The 23,973-nt window shown below is 31.6% G+C and overlaps 1 protein-coding gene and 1 non-coding gene across 4 annotated transcripts in view; both read left to right on the top strand.

The window, feature by feature from the left end:
• Positions 1 to 23,973, top strand: part of ITR (inotocin receptor) — a 225,125-nt gene that overhangs the window by 152,252 nt on the left and 48,900 nt on the right. Inside the window, exons 3-4 of one of the 3 annotated variants that reach the window (XM_076401788.1) lie at positions 16,484 to 16,553; positions 20,066 to 20,288. In XM_076401788.1, the coding sequence (XP_076257903.1) occupies positions 20,083 to 20,288 (206 nt within the window). In that variant the 5' untranslated portion in view covers positions 16,484 to 16,553; positions 20,066 to 20,082. The remainder of the gene's footprint in view (positions 1 to 16,483; positions 16,554 to 20,065; positions 20,289 to 23,973) is intronic. The other 2 variants (XM_076401789.1, XM_076401790.1) reach the window with 2 other exon arrangements.
• Positions 17,790 to 17,894, top strand: LOC143196770 (U6 spliceosomal RNA). Its single transcript, XR_013005837.1, has one exon. It is a non-coding gene; the product is annotated as a U6 spliceosomal RNA (small nuclear RNA).

The raw sequence follows: 23,973 nt of genomic DNA, 5'->3' as shown, positions 1-23,973 counted from the left end.
ATGTTAGGCAAGAAGCAAAATACATTAAAACCAAAATAAAACAACTATACTGGTTAGTCGGAAGATACTCTCAACTTGATCTAAAATCAAAGAGGTTGATTTATAAGACAATTTGGACCAATGGGGTGTAAATATGGGATTGCACTGAAAATTAAAATCAACTAGTCATCCAACGCTGTCAGAACAAGGTTCGTCGATTGATTACCAATGCCTATCGCTACGTAACCAACGAAGAATTGCACGATCACCTGCAAATTAAATGGATTTGCGAAGTTATCCAAGATTTCGCCTTGAAACACAAAAGAAGATTACTAAATCATACTAACGTGGAAGCAATACAACTGCTGGACAGCGCGCAGATGTCAGAAGATTGAAGCGAAGCAAACCATGCGAACTTATATAAAGTGTATACCCTTAGTGTAAACTATAGTTATATAATATGTATAATTTTATAATTGAGGAATACATATTGATGTAATTTCTCGCACTCGTCTTGCTTGTGAATTAATTTAAGTACAAATGAAAAGTAGTAATAAAGTAATTTATAATTAATAAAAAATTGGGTAAAACCGCATGTCTTCAGGAATGGACTCTAAGTTGGTCACTGCTCAGTCGGTAGGCTTAATGTCGAGGACCTCCGTTCAGAGTCAACATTAAACTGTAGGCCCAGTCCAGATAAACCCCCGTTGGTAAAAAAGAGACTTAATAAAAATGTATTCGCATCTTCATGAACTTTTGTTTTTCCACCACATTATTTTTATAATTTGTAACACAAACAAAATCAAGAAAGAAAAAAAATCACCACAAACTATTTGAAAATTATAGTGGTGTCGTATTTTTTTCCTGAGAGTAAAGCTTCCTGCTTGTGTGGTTATGCACGTAAGTAAGGATGACTTGATTAAAAAAAAACAATTAAAAATAACAATAATCCACTTATACTTGTTTACATTTAAGAACTATTCTGATAGTAAACAAATAACAATTTGGAATTGGAATTGATCATGATTTGCAAATAAATAAGTAAAGTGTTGATTGAACGACTGGTGATGCTGATTGTGGTACTCGATGTGTTTTGACTTGAAATTCCTACTTTAACGATATCGTCGGAACTACAACAAATAAACAACTATTGACAAACAATATCCTCTTTAAACAAACAAATAAATTTTTTAAACTTATTCACTGCTGATGATGACTGCGATTTTGTTATCAGGTCGCTTGAATGTCAGAACTCGTATCTTACTCGAGGATACTTGTGTGGAAATTCGTACTGAACTAGGAACTAGAAACTTGTGCCACATTGTGTTCTAAATCATGTGTAAGACCAGATCGATGATAATTCTTGATAGCAAATACATAAAATATACATACATCGAAAATATTATTAATGTATTTTACAATGTGGCTCCAACCCTCCCAGCTCTATGGCTCTGAATAGGGAAGGCAACTTAATGTAACCTAATTAAAACAAACAAAAATCAATAATCAATTAACAGAATTCTTAAGCGTCCTATAATTAGGCTCATATTTATCAGTCTTAATTTTTTAACGTGTAATTTAATGTGTATCCTCTCCCTTATCTTTATACAATTCCATAGAAATTTTCCAAAAACTAGTGATCGCCCTGTCGTTGAAATTCGACCATAATTTATAAAGCTATTTTGACAATATTTTCAGCAGAAAATCAGAAATATATTTGACATATAACATTAACTACAGCAGCAAATGTCTGTAAATAAAAATGTATATAAACTTTATCAAAAACTTACAATTACTAAACTTTTTTAACCAGCATTTAATTAAATCTAATTTTCATTAAATTTTAATAATCAGTAAAATATTTAATAAGTTTGTATGTACTACATCACTGAACATTATGAAAAATGTATCATGAGTAAGATTATTATCAGAATTGCAACAACTTCAGAGCAAAAAATATAAGTGTATACGATTTTTATTCACTTTTATGTTAGAATTATAAGCATAGAATATTAAATTAATTAATGCAGACTTGTATATTAATTAAAACATTAACGAATACAACCAGGCACATGATATTTTAGAATATAAAATGAACTATTCATTGAATGAAATATTGACTTCTCAACTTAGATCCATCAAACAATTAACTAAAATAATCGATAAAATCTTAACAAAATAAATTGTCCTATAGTTACATAATTTATTGCTTTATACATCTAATTAATTAATTCTAATTATGTAGTTTGTTTCACTTTATGTGCATAATTTCATATTTTGCACCTAAAATATGTATTGAAAGACAATAAGTCGAATAAAAAACCAGGCACAACTCTAATACAATAATATGCTATGTCTCCAGAAACGTATCAACTACTTCCAGTCATTAAGCAATGACAATTTTTTCTTTGCTGTTCTGTGTTCTGACCGGATATTAACCAAACTGAACCGACAAAGTTCTGAATGAAATAATAAGAAAAGTAAGTAAAGTAGTGAAACAGATACAGAATAAAGAGAATCTAATAAAATAACAGATTTTAAGAAACACTGTCCCTAATTTTTTACTCGGAATCAGACATAAAATTTGGGTTATATTCTTACGAAAAACAATGTAACACCTATAATACTTAATCTACGAACCTATTAAACAACCTAGTTATTAGTCCCTCCTAATATAGATTTCAAGGATATGGGATTATTATTCTAGGCAATAGAGAATAAATAACTTCTTTCGAAAGAAACATACTTTTAAAATCTCATTAAGGATCGAATGAATAAAATAAAGGCAATTTATTCACATTTCACAATAAAATCGTGTTATTAAGTAAAAACATTGATATAGTCATAAATTATTGTTATCAAATAATATACTTACACACTCTAAAAATGGTATATATTACGATTATCATCATACACCATAAAGTTTAGATCGCTAAAAGTGTAATTTCGTATGGCTGGTCCTAAATTAGACTTGATCCATTGTTTCTAACAAATAAAATAGATTGCTAATAGTGTTGGGAACTATCGACTGTTTAGTAATAGACTAGATTTACCATCGACTATTCAAGTCGCTATTTTTGGTTCGACTGATTTTGTTACTATTTACTATCGACTGTTTCAATCGTACTTTTCTTACTATTCTTGGTTCTACTAGTTTCATTCGACTGATTTTTAGTAATTGGATAAAAATACGATTAAGATTAGTATGATACATTAGATTAAAATTTCACGATTCTGCGTTAAATATATTCCAAGAATATAATCGATTGAACTGTTTTTCTTGGTGGAATTTCGTATGGTTGGTCCTAAATTAGACTTGATCCATCATTTCTAACAAATAAAATAGACTGGTAATAGTGTTGGGAACTATCGACTATTTAGTAATAGACTAGTTTCACCATCGACTATTTAAGTCGCTATTTTTGGTTCGACTGATTTTGTTACTATTTACTATCGACTGTTTCAATCGTACTTTTAGTTACTATTCCTAGTTCTACTAGTTTCATTCGACTGATTTTTAGTAATTGGATAAAAATACGATTAAGATTAGTATGATACATTAGATTAAAATTTCACGATTTTGCGTCAAATATATTCCAAGAATATAATCGATTGAACTGTTTTTCTTGGTGGAATTTCGTATGGTTGGTCCTAAATTAGACTTGATCCATCATTTCTAACAAATAAAATAGATTGCTAATAGTGTTGGGAACTATCGACTGTTTAGTAATAGACTAGTTTTATCATCGACTATTTAAGTCGTTATTTTTGGTTCGACTGATTTTGTTACTATTTACTATCGACTGTTTCAATCGTACTTTTAGTTACTATTCCTAGTTCTACTAGTTTCATTCGACTGATTTTTAGTAATTGGATAAAAATACGATTAAGATTAGTATGATACATTAGATTAAAATTTCACGATTTTGCGTTAAATATATTCCAAGAATATAATCGATTGAACTGTTTTTCTTGGTGGAATTTCGTATGGTTGGTCCTAAATTAGACTTGATCCATCATTTCTAACAAATAAAATAGATTGCTAATAGTGTTGGGAACTATCGACTGTTTAGTAATAGACTAGTTTTATCATCGACTATTTAAGTCGTTATTTTTGGTTCGACTGATTTTGTTACTATTTACTATCGACTGTTTCAATCGTACTTTTAGTTACTATTCCTAGTTCTACTAGTTTCATTCGACTGATTTTTAGTAATTGGATAAAAATACGATTAAGATTAGTATGATACATTAGATTAAAATTTCACGATTTTGCGTTAAATATATTCCAAGAATATAATCGATTGAACTGTTTTTCTTGGTGGAATTTCGTATTTTTGGTCCTAAATTAGACTTGATCCATCATTTCTAACAAATAAAATAGATTGCTAATAGTGTTGGGAACTATCGACTGTTTAGTAATAGACTAGTTTTATCATCGACTATTTAAGTCGTTATTTTTGGTTCGACTGATTTTGTTACTATTTACTATCGACTGTTTCAATCGTACTTTTAGTTACTATTCCTAGTTCTACTAGTTTCATTCGACTGATTTTTAGTAATTGGATAAAAATACGATTAAGATTAGTATGATACATTAGATTAAAATTTCATGATTTTGCGTTAAATATATTCCAAGAATATAATCGATTGAACTGTTTTTCTTGGTGGAATTTCGTATGGTTGGTCCTAAATTAGACTTGATCCATCATTTCTAACAAATAAAATAGATTGCTAATAGTGTTGGGAACTATCGACTGTTTAGTAATAGACTAGTTTTATCATCGACTATTTAAGTCGTTATTTTTGGTTCGACTGATTTTGTTACTATTTACTATCGACTGTTTCAATCATACTTTTAGTTACTATTCCTAGTTCTACTAGTTTCACTCGACTGATTTTTAGTAATTGGATAAAAATACGATTAAGATTAGTATGATACATTAGATTAAAATTTCACGATTTTGCGTTAAATATATTCCAAGAATATAATCGATTGAACTGTTTTTCTTGGTGGAATTTCGTATGGTTGGTCCTAAATTAGACTTGATCCATTTTTTTAACAAATAAAATAGATTTCTAATAGTGTTGGGAACTATCGACTGTTTAGTAATAGACTAGTTTTATCATCGACTATTTAAGTCGCTATTTTTGGTTCGACTGATTTTGTTACTATTTACTATCGACTGTTTCAATCGTACTTTTAGTTACTATTCCTAGTTCTACTAGTTTCATTCGACTGATTTTTAGTAATTGGATAAAAATACGATTAAGATTAGTAGATACATTACATTAAAATTTCACGATTCTGCTTTAAATATATTCCATGAATATAATCGATTGAACTGTTTTGCATCTAGTTCAGGCTTATTACGGTTTTGGTTCCATATTTCTGTTTCCTTGTTAGGATCAATCACATATTCGCAATATTGCGCATTACCTGATTTCGCTGTCGTCAGTTTGGATCGTGTTTTCTGTATCGCTGCCGTATCGATATTTTTTTCCGTCGGGGTCCTCTGTCGAGAGCTAAATAACTCTGGTCCCTTATTACCCATTTCCGTAATGGATTCCATTTTGTTATAGAGATACGACGACAAGCTCAAATGATTTATATCGTGTATCAGCATGTTAGGAACATGTTTACAATGCGGTATGTTTTATTGGCTTGTCATGTAATAAGAAGAGTTCAATACCTACTATGATATATAGTGATGTCAGATATACAAAATATATTAAATATAATTTTGATATAAACTATAATATGCAATTATATGCATTATATTAGATTCGCTCATATTCCAGAAGGGCTAGTTGTTTTTGAAATACTTGTGGAAGTCCAGGGAAGGTTTATATGCTGAGAAAATATGGAATAATTGCTATAAAAATAGTAAAAACAACAATTTTATTTTCCCATACCAAGTGTCAGTATCATCAATAGTTTCATTGTTACAAAGCATCAACATTATGGTTGGTTGGCACATATATGTTTATGGCAAAGTGTACTTTATAAATGTATTTCAGATTTGCTATTATTTAGTAACCGCACTGGTGACTAGTAAGAGACTGAAAATGACAGTAGTATTCGTATGTCACAATTGCGTTCAAGAGTGATTGCAAAAACTAGTTTTGTTTTGTTTTGTTTCTAATACAAATAGTTTTCATCTTCCTCTTTCGGAGATTCTTTAATAACTCTAGGTTAAACTCATATACAGCATTGAAAATATCATAGATTATGTGAAATGAAATGATTTTTATGATAATGCTATGATTTTCTGGATAAAATCAAAATCATTCGAAAATTCTACTAAAACCCTTCGTCCAATAACAAAAATAAATATTTCATCACCCTTTTCACCACAATTTTCATAAAATATAATAGTTTCGCAAAAAAAGACATACATTTATTTTCGCTCAGGAAAAATTGGGATTTTTGGTTATTTTCAGTTTTTTTCTTATAACTAAACTTTAAAAAAAGATATAGTGTTAGAAATACACGTTCGTTTGTAAAATTGGATGCTGAATAATACGATAAATTAATTTTTGCTCTTAATATTAAGATTTTAAAAATAAAGTTGTATAAATATTTTATGTAAAAAATTACACACAATTTTTATAAATATTTAAAATACTAATCGTTCTATATAAAAACGAATTGTTTTATAATATTTTTTCAGAGAAATTTGCATATAATATAAAATATTTAGTCCGTTTGGAGAAAAAAAAATTAAAACCATTTTTGGTGATAATTACATATTCATTTTCATAGATCCTCTTTGACCAACGTTCCAGTAATAAATAAAATTCTAAGTTGTGTAATATTCTATAAAAATATTTTAGATTAATAACGGAGCCAAACATCCATGATGTAGAATGAAATGTAATCAAAGAAGGAATCTATTGTGTGTTAACAAATTGTAGAAAACGTATAGTATACACGTTCACCTAAAGTCTTACAAAAGATTATTACAATTCATAAAATGTGGATAACACATACTGATAAATGCGCTCCCGAAATAGTTTGACATATAATTCAAGTAACAAGCCTGAGGAAAACATTTTTTGTAATTCTACTTTATTCAACATAAGAACAGGATAGATAAGAGATGACTCATGTTTATATCCTTTTTGTGAAGTATTTGTACTTGTTATTAAAATAGCTAAAGTTTTTGCGATCATTTTTTCATAAGCTTGTACCAAAAATATTGTTACTTCTACATACTTATGTTTTTTAATAGATATATCGATATTTATTTATTTTTTTATTGATTTTCTTCAAGAGACTAATTACTTTTCACTGATTTTCACTTCATATTCGATAATTTTTTGAAGTACAGAAAGAACTATAACTATATCAACAACACTAAAATGCAAATATTTTAGAGTCTTTTTTTTATCAACTAGGATTTATCTGGAGTGGGCCTACTCCTTAACGAGAGCTCCGAACTACGGTCCCTGACATTAAGTCCATCGACTGGCCAGTGGCCAACTTGGAGATCATCCCAGAAGACATCTGATCGTACCCAACCTGATTACTGAAGTGTTTAGGGTGATTTTTCTTTTCGGATTTTGCACTCTCACCTTATGGACAACACCATTTATAAACAATCACAAACATACATTTATAGCGACTATCGCAACAGTAGAAGCACTGTCCTGTCGCCTTAATCGCTATGCCAACCAAGTCGGCATTATAACTATTAACATGATGTCGATTTTTTAGTTGTACACTTAATGAAGAGATGGTGCTCTTTGAATATATTGAACAACCTAGTACATACAAAGAGCATACACGAAATATTCATTAAGGTTATATTCTTAAAGTCATATTCATTATTATATATATATATATATATATATATATATATATATATATATATATATATATATATATATATATATATATATTCCGATTCCAAATAAGCTTCAATTAATACATTTTTATGCTAATAAATTGTTTCTTTCCAAACAATCCACAAAAATATATTCGATATTGAATGGCTCGGATGATTTTTGTTTTTCTTTCTGCGAAATGCATTAACGTAAATGGACGAAGATTAGACACGCGGTATTTTTCCAGTCGGAGAAGTGAAGAAGGAGAATTTGTGTTGATAGAATTAACAAATTTGCCTGGTTAATTGGCAAAGTTTACGAAGATGTTTAAGATGGCGGTCCGACCTGAAATTGAGATGTTACGTGAAAAAGTTTCTGGAGTTCGGTGAGGTTAGGATAAAAATTTGAGTGTACGTATATTGAGATTAAAATATTTTACTTGACCTTAGTGGTGATTTATTTCTATCATTACCTTCTTATAGAGGATATTTCTGAGGCGGAAGCAGTACACTGTCTAAAAAATAAGGGAAAAACTCAAAACTTATTAATACATCCTATAAGGTAAATTACGATCTATATAATAATGAGCGAAAAAACCTATATTATTTTATGCCATGTGATGGTTACAGTCTATATAGAAAAGTGCAGAAATGTATATAAAAATGCGCATTCACCATTTTCGGAGAGACTTCTTTTAATAATGCCTGGATAGTGTTAACACTATTTGCAAGAGCACCTCATCAAAAATCGACTATCGTTATCGAGGTTATATTGGTAGTTCAAAATATAACTGTTAGATGTCCTTAAAATATTTATATTTTAAAAATTAAATCATAGAAAACTGTTTTTGTTTGATTCCTACTATTATTACAACGTTTACTAACATAATGGTTATATAACATAATGGCATAGAGTAGTGATTAAGAGTTTGAGCTCATATAATGAACATATTGGAAAGGAAATCTTTATGCATTACATTTTCATTTCTGCAAAATTCAAACACCTAATGTGTGAATGAAAAAGTATTTTTTTTTAGTTTTTTACAAATAGTGATAAGAATATTAGAATTTAAACAAATATATTTGGAATTAAATAACATTCGAAATTTTTTTTAGTAAAAATTATCTTTGGTTAATAGATAACATAAAATGTTAATATATATAATACAAAAAGATAGTGAAAAGTTTTAGTACACTATCATCTTTTTTCAATTTATTTTAGCTCTGTTTCCATATTTTATCCAACATTGTTCAATTATAGATGTGACTTATATCTATATTTTGTATCTAATGTCTAAAACGGACATAACCTTATTTAAAGTTCTAAAGGACTCTAATTATTCAGATTGTATATATTCGGATATAATGGTCACAGATACTTTAATAAATAATGAAGGACATGACACCCTTTAAAGAAATATTTTCATTAATTAATTTTCAAATAAAATTATTTGAGTGATAATGAATTGTGTCAAATATAAATAGATAGGAGAGCTGAGTTATTGGCTTCTGAATTGGTCTATTGAATAAAGTTTGCCGATATTTGGTAACCGTTACAGATGCCTATTCAGGTTGAGAGCTCAGATAAAACATCAAGCCGAAAACCAATAAACGCGCAAGTTTCAAGTCCAACTCAACTAACATCTAATTGTTGTAATTTTGAAATGTATAACCTAATAGCCACTGCAAGGTAAAGAACGGTAAATTGTCCAATATATATAGATTACTATAGATTTAGGATCACACAGCCTTCCCCTTTCTGGCTATCCTTGAGTCGAAGTGTGCACAAAATAACTTTTCTAGTGCACTGAAAATATCTGAATTTGTATCGAATAAACTACATTTGCAGGAAGTTTCGCTTTTATACTACAATTTGAAGAAAAGGTTATAGGCTATAGGTCATCGAAAGCTGTGTGAAGCTTATAGTAACCATGCTTCATTGGTGTGAATAATAGTGAATACTGATTCCAACGATTTAAAAATGATGATTTCTGAGACCGAAGACAAAGAGTTTTCTGGACAGCCAAAAAGAAATAAAGACGAAGATTTTAATGCATTAATAGGATAGTTATCCACTTCAATTAATACGTTTGAGCTGAGCATGTTGCAAAACCGTTGAGAACTCCCCTGAAAACATTAAAATGGGAAGTGCTAGCCCTTCACCTACATTCTCCAGACCTTGCTCCTTCCGATTACTACCTATTTCGATCTATGAGTGGTGATCTGTCAGAGCGGCACAAGAACATTTATGCCCGATACTTTTAATAAAATACATTATATAGATTTTTCACAGTAAAGTTTGAAATTAAAATACTCTAATTTCTATATATATATATATATATATATATATATATATATATATATATATATAAATTATATATATATATATTTATATAAATATAAATAAATTGGTTTCACACTTTTCAACGGCTTTTGCAGTACCTTAGCAATTATTGGTAACAATGCAGTAGATTTCTACTTCATTTTGGTCCCATTCCAAACCTCTGCAACAAAATTTAGTCGAAACGCTACATTAATCAAGTGACCAATTTTATTGTATGATTAATAAATCATATGGCATGACTGTTGGTCGAATATTCGCGGCTTCACAGTACATTATATTTAAATTCACGTTTGTTTGGTCACCAAATGGTTAACGAATGAATGATATATCTTACAGTTGATATGTAACGGTTTTTTTTTTATCAGAACATGATGTTTTATCTCTTTTTGGAATTAAGGTTGTTTGTTTAAGGTAAGATTTATAGGTTGCTCATCCGTAAAATTAGCAATGATAAAGTCATTACAGGTAGTTACAAAAATTGATGGGATTATAGAAATATATATTCTTCTATGGGGATGGTGTCAGTCTAAACCAGCAGCACCTTGTTTATGGGCTGGTTATACCATTAACCTATACAAATATAATTAAATTATCCATTCAGAGTTTCAAGATAAACATCCTTTAAATTTAAACATGTTTATAACAGAAAAGAAAAGTTAGAAGTTATCAGCTAAATATTGCAAGCATACAAGTAGGTACTAATGACTATCAATCACTATCCCGCCCTATTCGCCTGATTTAACAGTGCGTGATTATCAAAAGAGGTTTATTGACATTCAATATATCAAACATTCTCGATAATACGACTTTGTTTTCATTTTATAAATATCTTGATACTTTATATCGGCCAAAATATATTAAAATTTTCTCGACATCAATTATTATCAAAGAGCGATAAGTTACATGGCTAATATATTTAAACGCAACATCAATCGACAAACCAAAAAAATGGTAACAAGTCGCGATCGAGTTCATTTCACACTTGAGACTGGTTGGAGAATGAGCGGGAGGGTTTATAAAAATATGGCGTTTATAAATGAGAGTAGAAGGAAGCAGCCGGTTAAATTAGCTGTGAAGTTCCCAATTGAATTTAAACGTAGGGTGAAAAAGAGTTCAACGAAAAGTCTAGGGACTGTCACTGAGTTAATTGGGCTGACACAAAATAAACTATATATATATATATATACATATATATATATATACATATATATATATATATATACATATATATATATATATATATATATATATATATATATCACTCAGTAAACAGCACCGAGTAGAGATGACAACGAAGATGGTCTCTTATTTCTCTCAAACAATAAGCCTTCTCTCATACCATCTACAGTTTTCGGCTATTATTAGTGTTTATGCGCCAAGGCTAGTAGTTAAACATTTTTGTTATCTCAGTGTAACTCTCATATCAAATATATTCTCAAGTAATTTTATTATTTATTAATTAATAACTAATATTATTGAATATAATTTATTATTAATAACTAATAATAAAATTGTTAATTTCGAGTGTAATTCGCACGATCAGTTAATTATTTCCTTTCTACATAATCATTTAATCGCAAAATACTCTCACTGAACAAACATTTCCCGATGCACACACGAATTACATAAATCTCGAGTGGCTTGAATAAAGAGCAATTTTAGAGGCAAAAAATGTGGACGTTGACATTTTGAATCTGAAAATACAACAGTTATAGCGAGGGGACTTGGTATCATATAAATATATTGATACAGTTTGCGATGCCACTGAAGCTGTAAATTTTCCAACAGAATTTTTGAACTCACTGGATTTGCCAGGTATGCTACTGCATAACGTACAATTGAAGGTTGGATCTCCAATTATATTTCTTAAAAATTTAATGAAAAACGTTATCGAAGCCACAATTTTGAATGGGAAGTTTCGAGGTGAAAATATATTAATACTACGAATACCTATTATACCCACAGATGGACTAATTCAATTTAAGCATATTCAATTTCCGATTATATTGACATTTGCAATGACTATTAATAAATCCCAAGACCAAACAATGTCTGTTTGTGGCTTAGATTTGAGCAATTATACGTTGTACGCTCCGGAGTGGGTAAACCATCAGGTTTGTTTGTATTAGTTAAAAACGGGCTAACAAAAAATATTGTTCATGCTGTAGCATTAAGAAATTAATATTATGTAATGAATTGATGATATAAATAATTATTACTTAAAACAAATTATAATAAATTAAAAAAATAATGTTTGGTGTTTTGTTATTTCTATATTCCCTCATCGTTCACAGCGCTCCATGCCTTTTTCACTCATATATCACATCCTTACACACCTCCAATAAGTTAATTTTTTTTTCTACAAAAAAAAACAACGTTTGCCGGCTCAGATAGTACCATATATAATGTTCACTGTCAAAACAATGATTATACGTTTTACAAAACCAACATAATTAATTTAATTAATTACGGTTCAGCATCGGCCACCAGCCGATCACTAGTACTAATAAAGAAACAAAAATGCTAATAAAAAAAGGATTTCTCCGTTCGTTTTTCCCCAATAGTCGGACCTCGGGCATAGCGAACGTCGGTATATCCTTCGGAACCTAATTAATTACCTGAACAAGTGAAGGATTCTCCCGTTTGCCAAATCCGCGCCGAGCGGGGAAACACGTCGTTCATTGTGACTGATTAAAAGAAATCCGGATCCCGGTCAGGAATTGCTAGACAGGCGAATGGCTAGTTCCGACCCCGATAAAGCAAGAGATAATTTTATCACTTAGAGACGGTTGCTCGTTCAGAATCTATTAATAAGATAGAGGAAAACGGGAGTATTATTAACTTTTTTTTATTAATACATAGTTATTAGTCGTTTTCGTCTAATCAGTACAATTTGTTTTTATTATAAATCAAAACTAAAAGTGTCTAGATGGGATTTAATAACACTAGTGTATACGGTTTTGAACCTGAGCAACCAAAAGTTGTTTATAAAATAAATTACCTAAATGCCAAAAGATATTGTTCGGCTGCTTTTCTAGACATATCTCAGGCGTTTGACAAAGTATGGCATACGGGCTTGCCGGTTAAACTAAAGAAACTTCTCCCTCATCCGGACTATCAGTTACTAAAATCGTCTGATAGACATTTTATTGTAAATCAAGGCGATGAACATACCGAATTAAATCCCATATATTCAGGAATTCCGCAAGGTAGTGTACTGGGTTCAGTAGTGTATCTTCTGTATACGGCTGATCTGCCCACCACAAAAATAGCTACTGTGGCAACATATGCAGACGATACAGCAATATTAGCATCCCATGAAGATCCAGTCACAGCATCAATAAACCTACAAACCCACCTGGAGCAAATACAATTATGGTTGAAGACATGGCGCATTAAAGCCAATGAAACAAAATCCACGCATATAACGTTTACCCTGCGTAGAAGAACATGTCCACCAGTGAATATCAATCAACTCCCCCAAGCAGAGCATGTTGGTATGCACTTAGATCGACGCCTAACCTGGAAGAAGCACATACTCTCTAAACGGAAACAACTGGGACTAAAATTATATCAAATGTATTGGCTCATCGGGCGCAAATCCAAGTTATCATTAGATAACAAGGTATTGCTGTATGAGTCTGTACTCAAGCCCATTTGGGCACATGGAATCCAACTGTGGGATACCGCTAACAAATCTAATATATCCATCATTCAGCGGTTCCACAATAAGGTGTTGCGTGCCATTGTTGATGCTCTGTACTATATTTCAAACAAAGTGATACAACGCGATATTCCTCTAGAACCTATAACGAGTGTAATTCAACGGGTTTGTGTGAAGTACTTCGAAAAAGTGTCGTAAATATGCGATGTGATAGTAAAGTGCATAGACTAAAATGTTTAACACCACCTGATCTGATTACTGGACATATGTAGAGAAGATTGCTTAATGAAGTGATTTTCTACATGCCATGTATATATAATATAAACAGAAGAAATACTTATTGCCAATAGGGCAGATTGTGGACTCACGAACAGTAATAAAAAAAAATAAATTGGGGTGCTGAATCCAAATCAGCAGCTCGTTATTTAATCTGGTTCAGGTTTTCGAAATATTTAATAAATTCATTATTATACTATTTTTTAAAATATATCTGAATCCCCTTTTATCAACGAGTGTTTAACTGGACTGGACCTACACTTTAACTTGGGCTCTGAATCACGGAATCCTTTAAAATTAATTTACATTTAAAACAAAAAATATAGTGCTATCTTGTCTTAACCATCTACAAAAATTATGAATTTGAATTATAACAATTTAGAACTGCTAATTAATAATTAAATATAATTTTGATAGACCTGCAAAAAAGAACATACTGGTCAATTAAAAAAAACACAGAAAGATGAGGATATCAATGTTAATATTGTTTTCCGAAACCCAATGAAACCAAGATGAAGAATCACTATCAAGTGCAATTGAAGTTGAATGTTTAAACTTATGAGTATGAGTATTGAAAGAAAAACCACCATTATGCCCTTCAAAATAGTGAAAAAAGTACTGCCACAGAATTAAAATATTTCCAGAAGGGCACGACATTTTAACACCCACAAGAGATCCGAGACACAGTGGGTGGATAATCCAAATTTTGGAAAGTATTTTTTTCCTTCTCGATAATGAAAGGGATGTAGATCGAGGACGGCCAAGGCTTTAATTAACCCCAAGTTACTTTTCAAAGACTTCAAGATAAAGCAAAGTCTATTAATATTACATCGCTCCAACTTCGAATACCATAACAGGTCTGTCTTCTGTCACGCGATACGAGAAAATTAAATAATTTTAACCGCGATTCTTTTGACAACGAAGGGCGGGAATAAAACCCGTTAAAGGTAAATTTACGTGCTACCAGAACGACCCGGAGTTCATCATTATTGCGGGAGTGTGTCCAGGGCGAAAATCTCGTTTTATTTACGATATTTCCGACAACGTTTTCCAGGAGAAAAAATGGAAGGGAGTACGTCCTCGGTGATTTAAGAACAGATAAAAATTTCATGTTTTATTTAATGTTGTTTTGATATAATACCCTGATTTTGAAACTTCAAGTTAATAACGTCTTATAGTATTTAAATTTACCTTTAAGAAATAAAATATGAGTATAGAATATATATATATATATATACTTATATAGTTAAAGTAGTGCTTTTTGTATAAGGCCATACTGTGGCGTACTTAAAATGTTACAGTTTGTAGAACAGCGTGATTTTTGTCACGCAGTTTTCTTCTAATAGAAAAATTGCTACCAAGTTGAATGGAGATGTTGACATTGTTTTCTTCTTTACAAGACACAAGTATTATTCAAAACCATTAATGATTAGAAGGAGCAACAACTGGAGACTACTATTTGATCAGGAGAAATGTTTAATCAAATATAAAGCAAAAATTTTGTTCAAATTAAAAGAAAATTGGAGGTTTTGCTTAGACGCCTTAAACTAAATAACGTAATTTTCAGTAGGGAACCAAATATTAATTTAAAAGCTTATAAAAATCAGGAATGGAGATACAATACAATATATCACAGACATGAGCCACAACTAACACAAAAAGATATTTACCCAGTTATCACTTTGGTATGTTTAGGTTTTAATAACCTAATATAATGTATAGTTGTAATGTGTTGATAGTATAATGTAGTTTATTCAAAACATCAGTGAACGATTTGAAATTTATTACAATTAACCATTAAAATAACGTTTGCCGGTTTATAACTCGTAATCCTTGCAGGCGTTTGACAAATGGACGACACTTTTGCAGGCTCATTCGGTTACATGTTTGAATATGTCAAAGAGTATTCTATCCCTTTTTAAATAGAATAAAATGAGAAGGAAAATATTGTCTGACTGTAAAATTTATTACGATTTTACAACTTTCTACAGGCACAAATTCATGACGTGCGTCACCACTGTTTTGAATAGACTATAACTGTATGCTTGTATATTTTCGAGTTAGAAAATCCCGTTTTATTCGCGATATTTCAGACAATGTTTTCTTGGAGAAAAATTGGAATGAAGTGCGATCCTTTTAATAACATTATTTGATATTTGAAATTACCTATAAAAATACAATATGAGTGTAGAATATATGGACACCTATCGAATATATGGAAAAATCTACTATATACTTATATAGTAATAGTAGTACTTATTCAATAAGGCCATACTGTTACATTCTTGAAATGTTAGAAGAACGTCACTTTCACCATACAGCGTACCTCCAATATGACAACTTCTACCAAGTTGAATGGAGATCTTATTAACAATATTCTCTTCTTTGCAGGACACCAGCATCACTCATCGAAACCAGTGATAATCAGAAAAAGCAACGACTGGAGAACACAAAGTGAGGGGTAGGATTTGATTCTTTTTTTTTTTAAGTATTACACGTAGATTTTTTACTGTCTGATAAATGATGCAGTATTAAAACACAAAACACTGTTTGATGGCTCAAAACAAATTTTTATATTTCAACATCAAAGTAGGTTCCTTGCACCGATATATTTTTAGTAGCACTTCTGTCTAAATTGAGCTCGTAGAAGTATTTTCTACCCCCTTTGAATCTCTATGTATAGTCTGTTCGGGTTTCGCTTGATTCACGAATAGCGGTCCGATGGCAAAATAAAGTTACATGGTTGATTTTCGATATTCAATATCAGTTCAATTCATTCAGACTTTGCATTTCATTTCGATTATTGGTTTATTGGCATTTCCCCTTAAAATTACTTGTGCTTCTCTGTATGTTGAATAAAGAGAGGCATTTCTTTACTAAACGCTGCGTATTATTCTCGATTATCAACTAATAAAATAACATCGATCACTTGAATAAAATATAATATCTAAACTATAAAAAATAATATATATATATATATATATATATATATATATATATATATGTGTAAAATAATATATATATATATATATATGTGTAAAATAATATATATATATATATATATATATATATATATATATATATATAATATAAAAAATAATTACAAACCTAAATTTTGCGCAAATCAAGTGTTTACAGGATTAGATTATAAGATTGGAGATCACATCTGGGCCATCTAGGCATCTAAAAGCAATTTGTGGGCACGATGCGTCTAAGGGCTCCCCTATTACTTCGATAACTCGCTCGTTTTCTAGATAGTATTCGACGAGAGACGATATAAGCCTCCAGCTAAGTTAAATACTTCCGAAAAATGTGTGTAGTATTAGACTCACCACCAGATTAACAAACAATAGCGAGACAAGTTGCTGACTTTCTCAATTTGTTATAATTATCGAAAATCACTTTAATATATCAAAGCAATATTTTATGTCTAGTTTTACCGAAATAAAACATGGTCTTTTATCATTTGACATTGGATCCTTCTTTGGCATCACACGGTATAATATTAGTTTATATAGGACCTACATTAGAAGGATTTAGATTTTTAAACGGGGGGAGGACGGGAGATGAATGAATGAACGACTAATAAACCCATCATAATAAGCCAGCCAAATTCATCTAATTAAATAGCTCTATTGGGTTGATTAACTATGGTTTGCACTAATACTTTGCATTTTCATCTCTAGATAACGATGCTCTAGCTTCATTGTTATATATACTAAAATTGGAATGATACAGAGAAGATCAGCATTGTTCCTGTGAAAGGATGATACGCAAAACCAAAGTGCTTCAGGTGTGTCTTTCCATCCATACAGAAAATGGTGCATCCTATCTGACTCCTAGTGCTCTGAATTATGTCCTAGTCTCCCGATCTTTAATTCTCCTACGAATTCGCTTACAGACTGGTTATTTCCTGACGCTAGCTTTAGACAATGTGGCGAGATCCGCCATTTACTCTCAACCCTTTATCATCAGAACCTTTACAAAAGACAGAATGAAAAGGAAGCTGGTTTTTAGAGGCTAAATCAAACAAAGTATTTGAAATAATTTTCCCATGCAGTGAATTTTCCCCTACGGCCACCTGATATCCTTAAGCGTCCTAGAAGTGTGTGAATTTGGTGACCATTTCCCTGTATCTGTCTTTCACCGTTTGAGTGACTGCCATAGTTCTTCTCCCATTAGAATAAGATTAGAGCTGAATAATTACGGGAATACTCGTCGGCACCAGTAGTGATAAGATGATAGACTTTCTACGAGAGATTGTTTGTTATCACACGATTTAAATCTAATGAATTATACAGTTTGGTACGATAGCAGACAGGCTTTATTTTGGAAGATAACAGACTTCCCGTAACGCTGAAAATGTGGCTCTGGTGTGCGATAGTGTTCAAGAGTCTCCAGAAACATCAATTCGGAGACGTGGTTCCCAGTTACACATTTCTGCACGCAGTTCAATGCGAATTTTGAAAACTGATTTGAACATGTTCCCGTACAAAATGAAATTAGTCCAAAAATTGCTACCGGGAGATCCTGATCAACGAGTTAAGTACAGTAATGCAATCCTAAGACTCTCTGGTGAAATTGAAGATTTTGCATCTAAATTGACAACGAGCGATAAAGCCTATTTTCTTCTCAATGGCAATAAATAGAACAGTCGCTTTTGGTGAATCCCCAATAAATTAACCAACAACCAAGTATATTGTGGTATTCATGCTCTAAACATCATTGGTCCCTATATATTTTTTAAATAACCAAGGTGTTGATGTTACTGTTACTGCTCAATGGTACCAAGACATGATTCAAAATTCTCTTGTGCCTGAAATGGAAGAGCAAGGACTAGAGGATATATGGTTTCAGCAAGATGACGCTACAGCACATACAACTCGTTCAATAATTCAATTATTAAATGACGTTTTTCCACGAAGATTAATTTCACCAAATTGCGCATTAGCATGGCCAGCCAGATCTTCGGACTTAACAGCACCAGCCTTTTTCTTATGGGGTTTTTTAAATCATAAGTTTATGTCAATAAGCCTCAAACGATTCACCATCTTAAAGACAATATTCGTCACGAAATTGAAGATATTCGGCCTCAGATGTTGCAGGATGTCATGAAAAATGCCTTAAAAAGAACCGAAAGTTGCGTGGCGAATCGTGATCACCATTTAGCCGATATAATTTTTCAATCATAATGAAAAAAAAGTAAAGACCAAATAAACTTTTTATAAAAACCGAACTTACTTATCTTTACTTTGAGCAAAGTTATAGGTAATCAAAATTTTAGTGAGACTTTTGCCCCACGTTACACATAAACATTTGTTTTTTATTTACTTTATACATTTTATTCATACATATACGTATACATATCACATATATATTTCATACTCGTCCTTTGTATAAAATATCTGATGTTGAACACAATTATAGTCGCGAAATGACGATAAAATGGTAGAAAGCGACAGAAAATTAAATGACACTGATTAAAATCTATACAAACACCTAATACTAAAGGACCAAAACGTATTACCAAAATATATGAGCTTGAAATATTATCAAAAATAATCAAATATATTGTTTAATATGCGCAGCGAAAATAAAACGTTTCAGTAAAATTTATATTAAAATAAAACCCGTTCATTATTAAAAAATTGCTCAAACTGGCCGAGACCTAATTTATTACATCCGCACCAAATCCAATTCCGTAAAAGGTACAAAGGACCTTTTAAATCAAATCACAAGCACGAAGTATGTAGAAATAAATTTGACGGCTATGCGATTCGCAATATCGTCGAGTGTTCGCAAAACGGGGTCCAGAACGAAAAATCTCGCGTGTATTAAACGGGAACGTAAAGCTAAAAGAAAAGGGAACGACCCTCCCGAATCCCTTTTCTTGTTCAAACGCTTAGACGCTTATATCCCACTGGGAGCTATCCAGTAAATATTCTCTAACGCCGTGCCGACGTCCATTTTCAGGAGCCGGTCCATCACATATGCTAAGCGGAGCGGAAGTGGCAGCACCGATGAATTCGACCGGCAGCGATACCACGACGCAGGAACTGGTGCTCGGCACCGAGGATTTCAACACGGGACGTGATGAGAACCTGGCCCGTATAGAGATCGCCACGCTGGCTTTGATCTTTCTCACCACCGTCCTAGGAAATGCCACCGTTTTGCTGGCCTTGTGGACAAGGAAAAGGTAAAAACACATTTTCTTATGAAAGTTCCTGTATGGTCTAACTGTAATAAAACAAAAAGCTTGACACCATTTCAATATATTCGCCGTATGTCTCTATCACTCTACTCTATCTATGATATAACATCAACAATCCGGATAATACTATAGATCTAGTGGCATTGACATACTCAGTCAAAAGTTTTGAATATGGAAACCACAGAAAATTATGAGTCATGTTTTGCTTCTGTACTTTCGAGAAGGGAAAAAATGCAACGCAGGACCACTAGGTTTGCTCGTTTTCCTTCCGGAAACTCCCACGTTAAAGATACGCGTATATCTAAACCTGAGCAGTCATTCGTTAGAAAAATAGATGAAATTCTTTAAAATATGGAAGTGGACTGACATATTTCATATCGCGACATAATCACGAAACTAAATATCAAATTAAAATAGTTTTGAACCATTTACATATTAAAACAGCTCGATGCCACATTACTTAAGAGTGCAAAATCCAATGTTTTTGCCAACTGAGCACAACTTGTATTGTTTACAGTGACTTTTACAGTGAAGAAATTTATCCTAGTAAAAAAATTGGGATAACTCATTAAAATATTCGTGCATAATTTTAACGGCATACAACTTACTTCAAATTTTAGCAACGAAACCCTATCGTTAGCCGCGGCAAAACGTTTTAAAAAAAATTAATTACGGCCGCAATTTGCTGACGCACAAAGTACACAATCAATTATTGTACCTGAAAACATTGCATGAAAAGATATCGCATAAACAGATGGTGGTATCAATTGACGCAAATAAATGATCAATACAATCGTCATACATCAAAAGCTGTATATAACATCTACATATGTGGCGAATCTTGGATCCACGCATATGAACAGCAAACAACACAAAAATCCTTTCCAAGACTAGTTAAAAGCACTACGAAGAAAACCACTGTTTCTTTGAAATAATTGGACATGTGGCAACCGTGTCGTTAGAGCAACATAAAGTGATGAATTCTGAATTATACCCAACAGTTAATTTGCCAGAAGTACCTCATAAAATATAAAAAAGAAAGAGACAATAAGGGATGATCCTTTATCATGATAATTACAGATAATATTTCACACATCGGCTGAAACAACCAAACCCTTTTCTTCATTTGATATCAAAAATTTGAAGAATAGGCCACTTATTGTCGTTATTGTTAACGGGTAGGTTATCCGGCTGATTTCTTTTGGCCTTTATTGTTGCTTTCCTTTATATACCTGAAAATGGCATCAAAGCTTCATTCATTTAACAAGTTTAATTTAAGGTTATTCATAATTCGTTGACATTTCTGAACTGGTGAATTCTGATTAGTCAAAAACAATTCCATACATATTTATAATATAGTAAGAAGAAGTTTCCATAAACGATAGGAAGTGATGACTGTAAAAATAAGAACATCATCGATGGTAAAAATAAAGCCCGGAAGATAATGGTGGGGCGTCAGGCACTTTCTTTTGAAATTCCGACAAAAACTCGACTGCCTTTCACAAAAACGTGTCCTCTTATATCGAAACGGAAACGAAATAACATATAACAAAAACAACGGCGAATGTATTCGTCCTTTATACGTGTCTTACGGATCAACAACGTGGTTCTTTATATACGGAATAATGTTTAAAGGCCGATCGTGTGGCTCACAGTGAGAATAAAAGAAAAGTTTCTACCAAAACATATTAGAGAAACGGGATATATATCAACGAAACTGTCATAATCTTAATGATATATATATTTTTTATGTTTCGTATCATAAATATCTGTATTAGATTTTTTTCCGGTGAGCCTATGACTGATATTGCGAAAAGCTGAATAAAAAAAACGTTGAATTTTTTAAATTATATTTCAGTCTCCTTTTAACCAACGAGGGTTTGGACTGGACCTACTATTTTTCACGGTCCTCGATATTAAGCCTACTACAGAAAACTTCCAGTCTTACCCAGACTGGTTACCGGCGTGACTGGGATCATTTTCCTTGTCGGATTTTGCACTATTGCCCAAGGACAATCACAAATTTTAAATAATTACGAACAAAAATTTACGACCTTACCCCAGCAGGATTTGACTGTCCTAACGCCTTTACCATTACACCAACCAAGCTGGCATTGGAATTCTTCAATTACATCGTCATATTTTTAAAGTAGATTGTAATATTTGGCAGTAGCGTTATTAATATCCATTATCATTACCATTAGCACTACATTTCCATTAATTTTCTGTTTCATATATTTGGATATTAACAATTTAGTTCTTCAAAAAATTCAGAGAACTCAAAGTTATGTGCCAAAAATAAGCAATAATACTATTTTATTGTTATTTTAATAAAACAGCTTTAAAATACTATTCTTGAGTATTTGAATTAAATCACGGAACCATTGAATCTAATCAAAAATGTAATATCGTATAACCCCTGAAAGATGAACAAATCCTTGATTTTGCACCCCTGTAATTTTCGCTCAAACTAACAGAAGTAATAAAATAATAAATAACATGAATAACCTGCCAATAGGTTTAATTGGCCTTTGAGATAAAACGTAAACCTTTAAAAAACAATTTTTTTACGTTTCTATTTACTAGGTTTGACATGTTATAAAAAATTATATTAACTGCTTCTACAAAACTGGCCAAAAACTTTTTCAAAATCAGTTATGTGTTCATAAAACTTATTGAGAACTGACCAGTTAATTGTATATCAGGTCTATAAGTTATTTTGAAGAGATTTACAACCGATGGTCTTACTGTGTGTTAAATCGCATACGGTACTTTTGTAAACAACTTCATGTTGAAGCCTAGCTGTCACTTTTGGTAAATCGCATTTGCCAGAAATTTTACTATTTACTTCAATTTTAAGAAAAATGCGAGGTAAGTCCTCGAATGCTGTGCGAAGCTTATGGCAACTATGCTCCATCAATATCACAATGTTAGCACTGGTTTCGACAATTTAAAAGTGGTGATTCTAACACCAAAGTCAAAGATCGTTCTGGATTGCGAAAACAATTTGAAGACAATAATTTGAAGGCTTCACACGATGGTGCAAAATGCTGTTTCAAAATTGGAAAGGTTTTTTTTTGCATCGTATTGTTATTATTCATGAACAAAGGACCCATTCTAGCTACGTTGATGGTTTGGTTTGGTGTTATGTATTGTTATTCTTCAGCATAACAAAACTCGACCACATGTTGTAAAACCGGTGGAAACATACTTGGAAACAATATATACATATATATATATATATATATATATATATATATATATATATATATATATATATATATATATATATATATATTTCCAAGTATATATAATCGTCGGTTCTTATTTCTTTAGATAAGAATCTATTCGAATTCTGTTACTGATATTTTTTCCTCTATATTTTACTAAAGAAATAAAATTTGGCTTCAAACATTCATTTCAAAGTTATTACTTGGAAATTACTCTACTAGTAAATTACTATTACTCCAGGAAAAACGTTCTTTGCGTTGAACTTTATCCGAAAGCTATAAGTCAAACACGGAATTAAGTGAGATGGTTCGAACCTCATGAGCCATCCTCGTGGTCCGGAACGTGGGCATAAAAGTTGACTATCGATGGAGATGGCTTTCCGCAAGATCGACATCGTAAAAGTAGGTTTCGATGAAATATTTCTTCCCTCCTAGAAAGC

Source organism: Rhynchophorus ferrugineus, unplaced genomic scaffold (genome assembly GCF_030347505.1).
Source record: "Rhynchophorus ferrugineus isolate W39M unplaced genomic scaffold, kcgeb_rfMv2 rfM4, whole genome shotgun sequence".
Taxonomy (NCBI): Eukaryota; Metazoa; Arthropoda; class Insecta; order Coleoptera; family Curculionidae; genus Rhynchophorus; species Rhynchophorus ferrugineus.
This window is presented reverse-complemented; position numbering and strand designations above follow the sequence as displayed.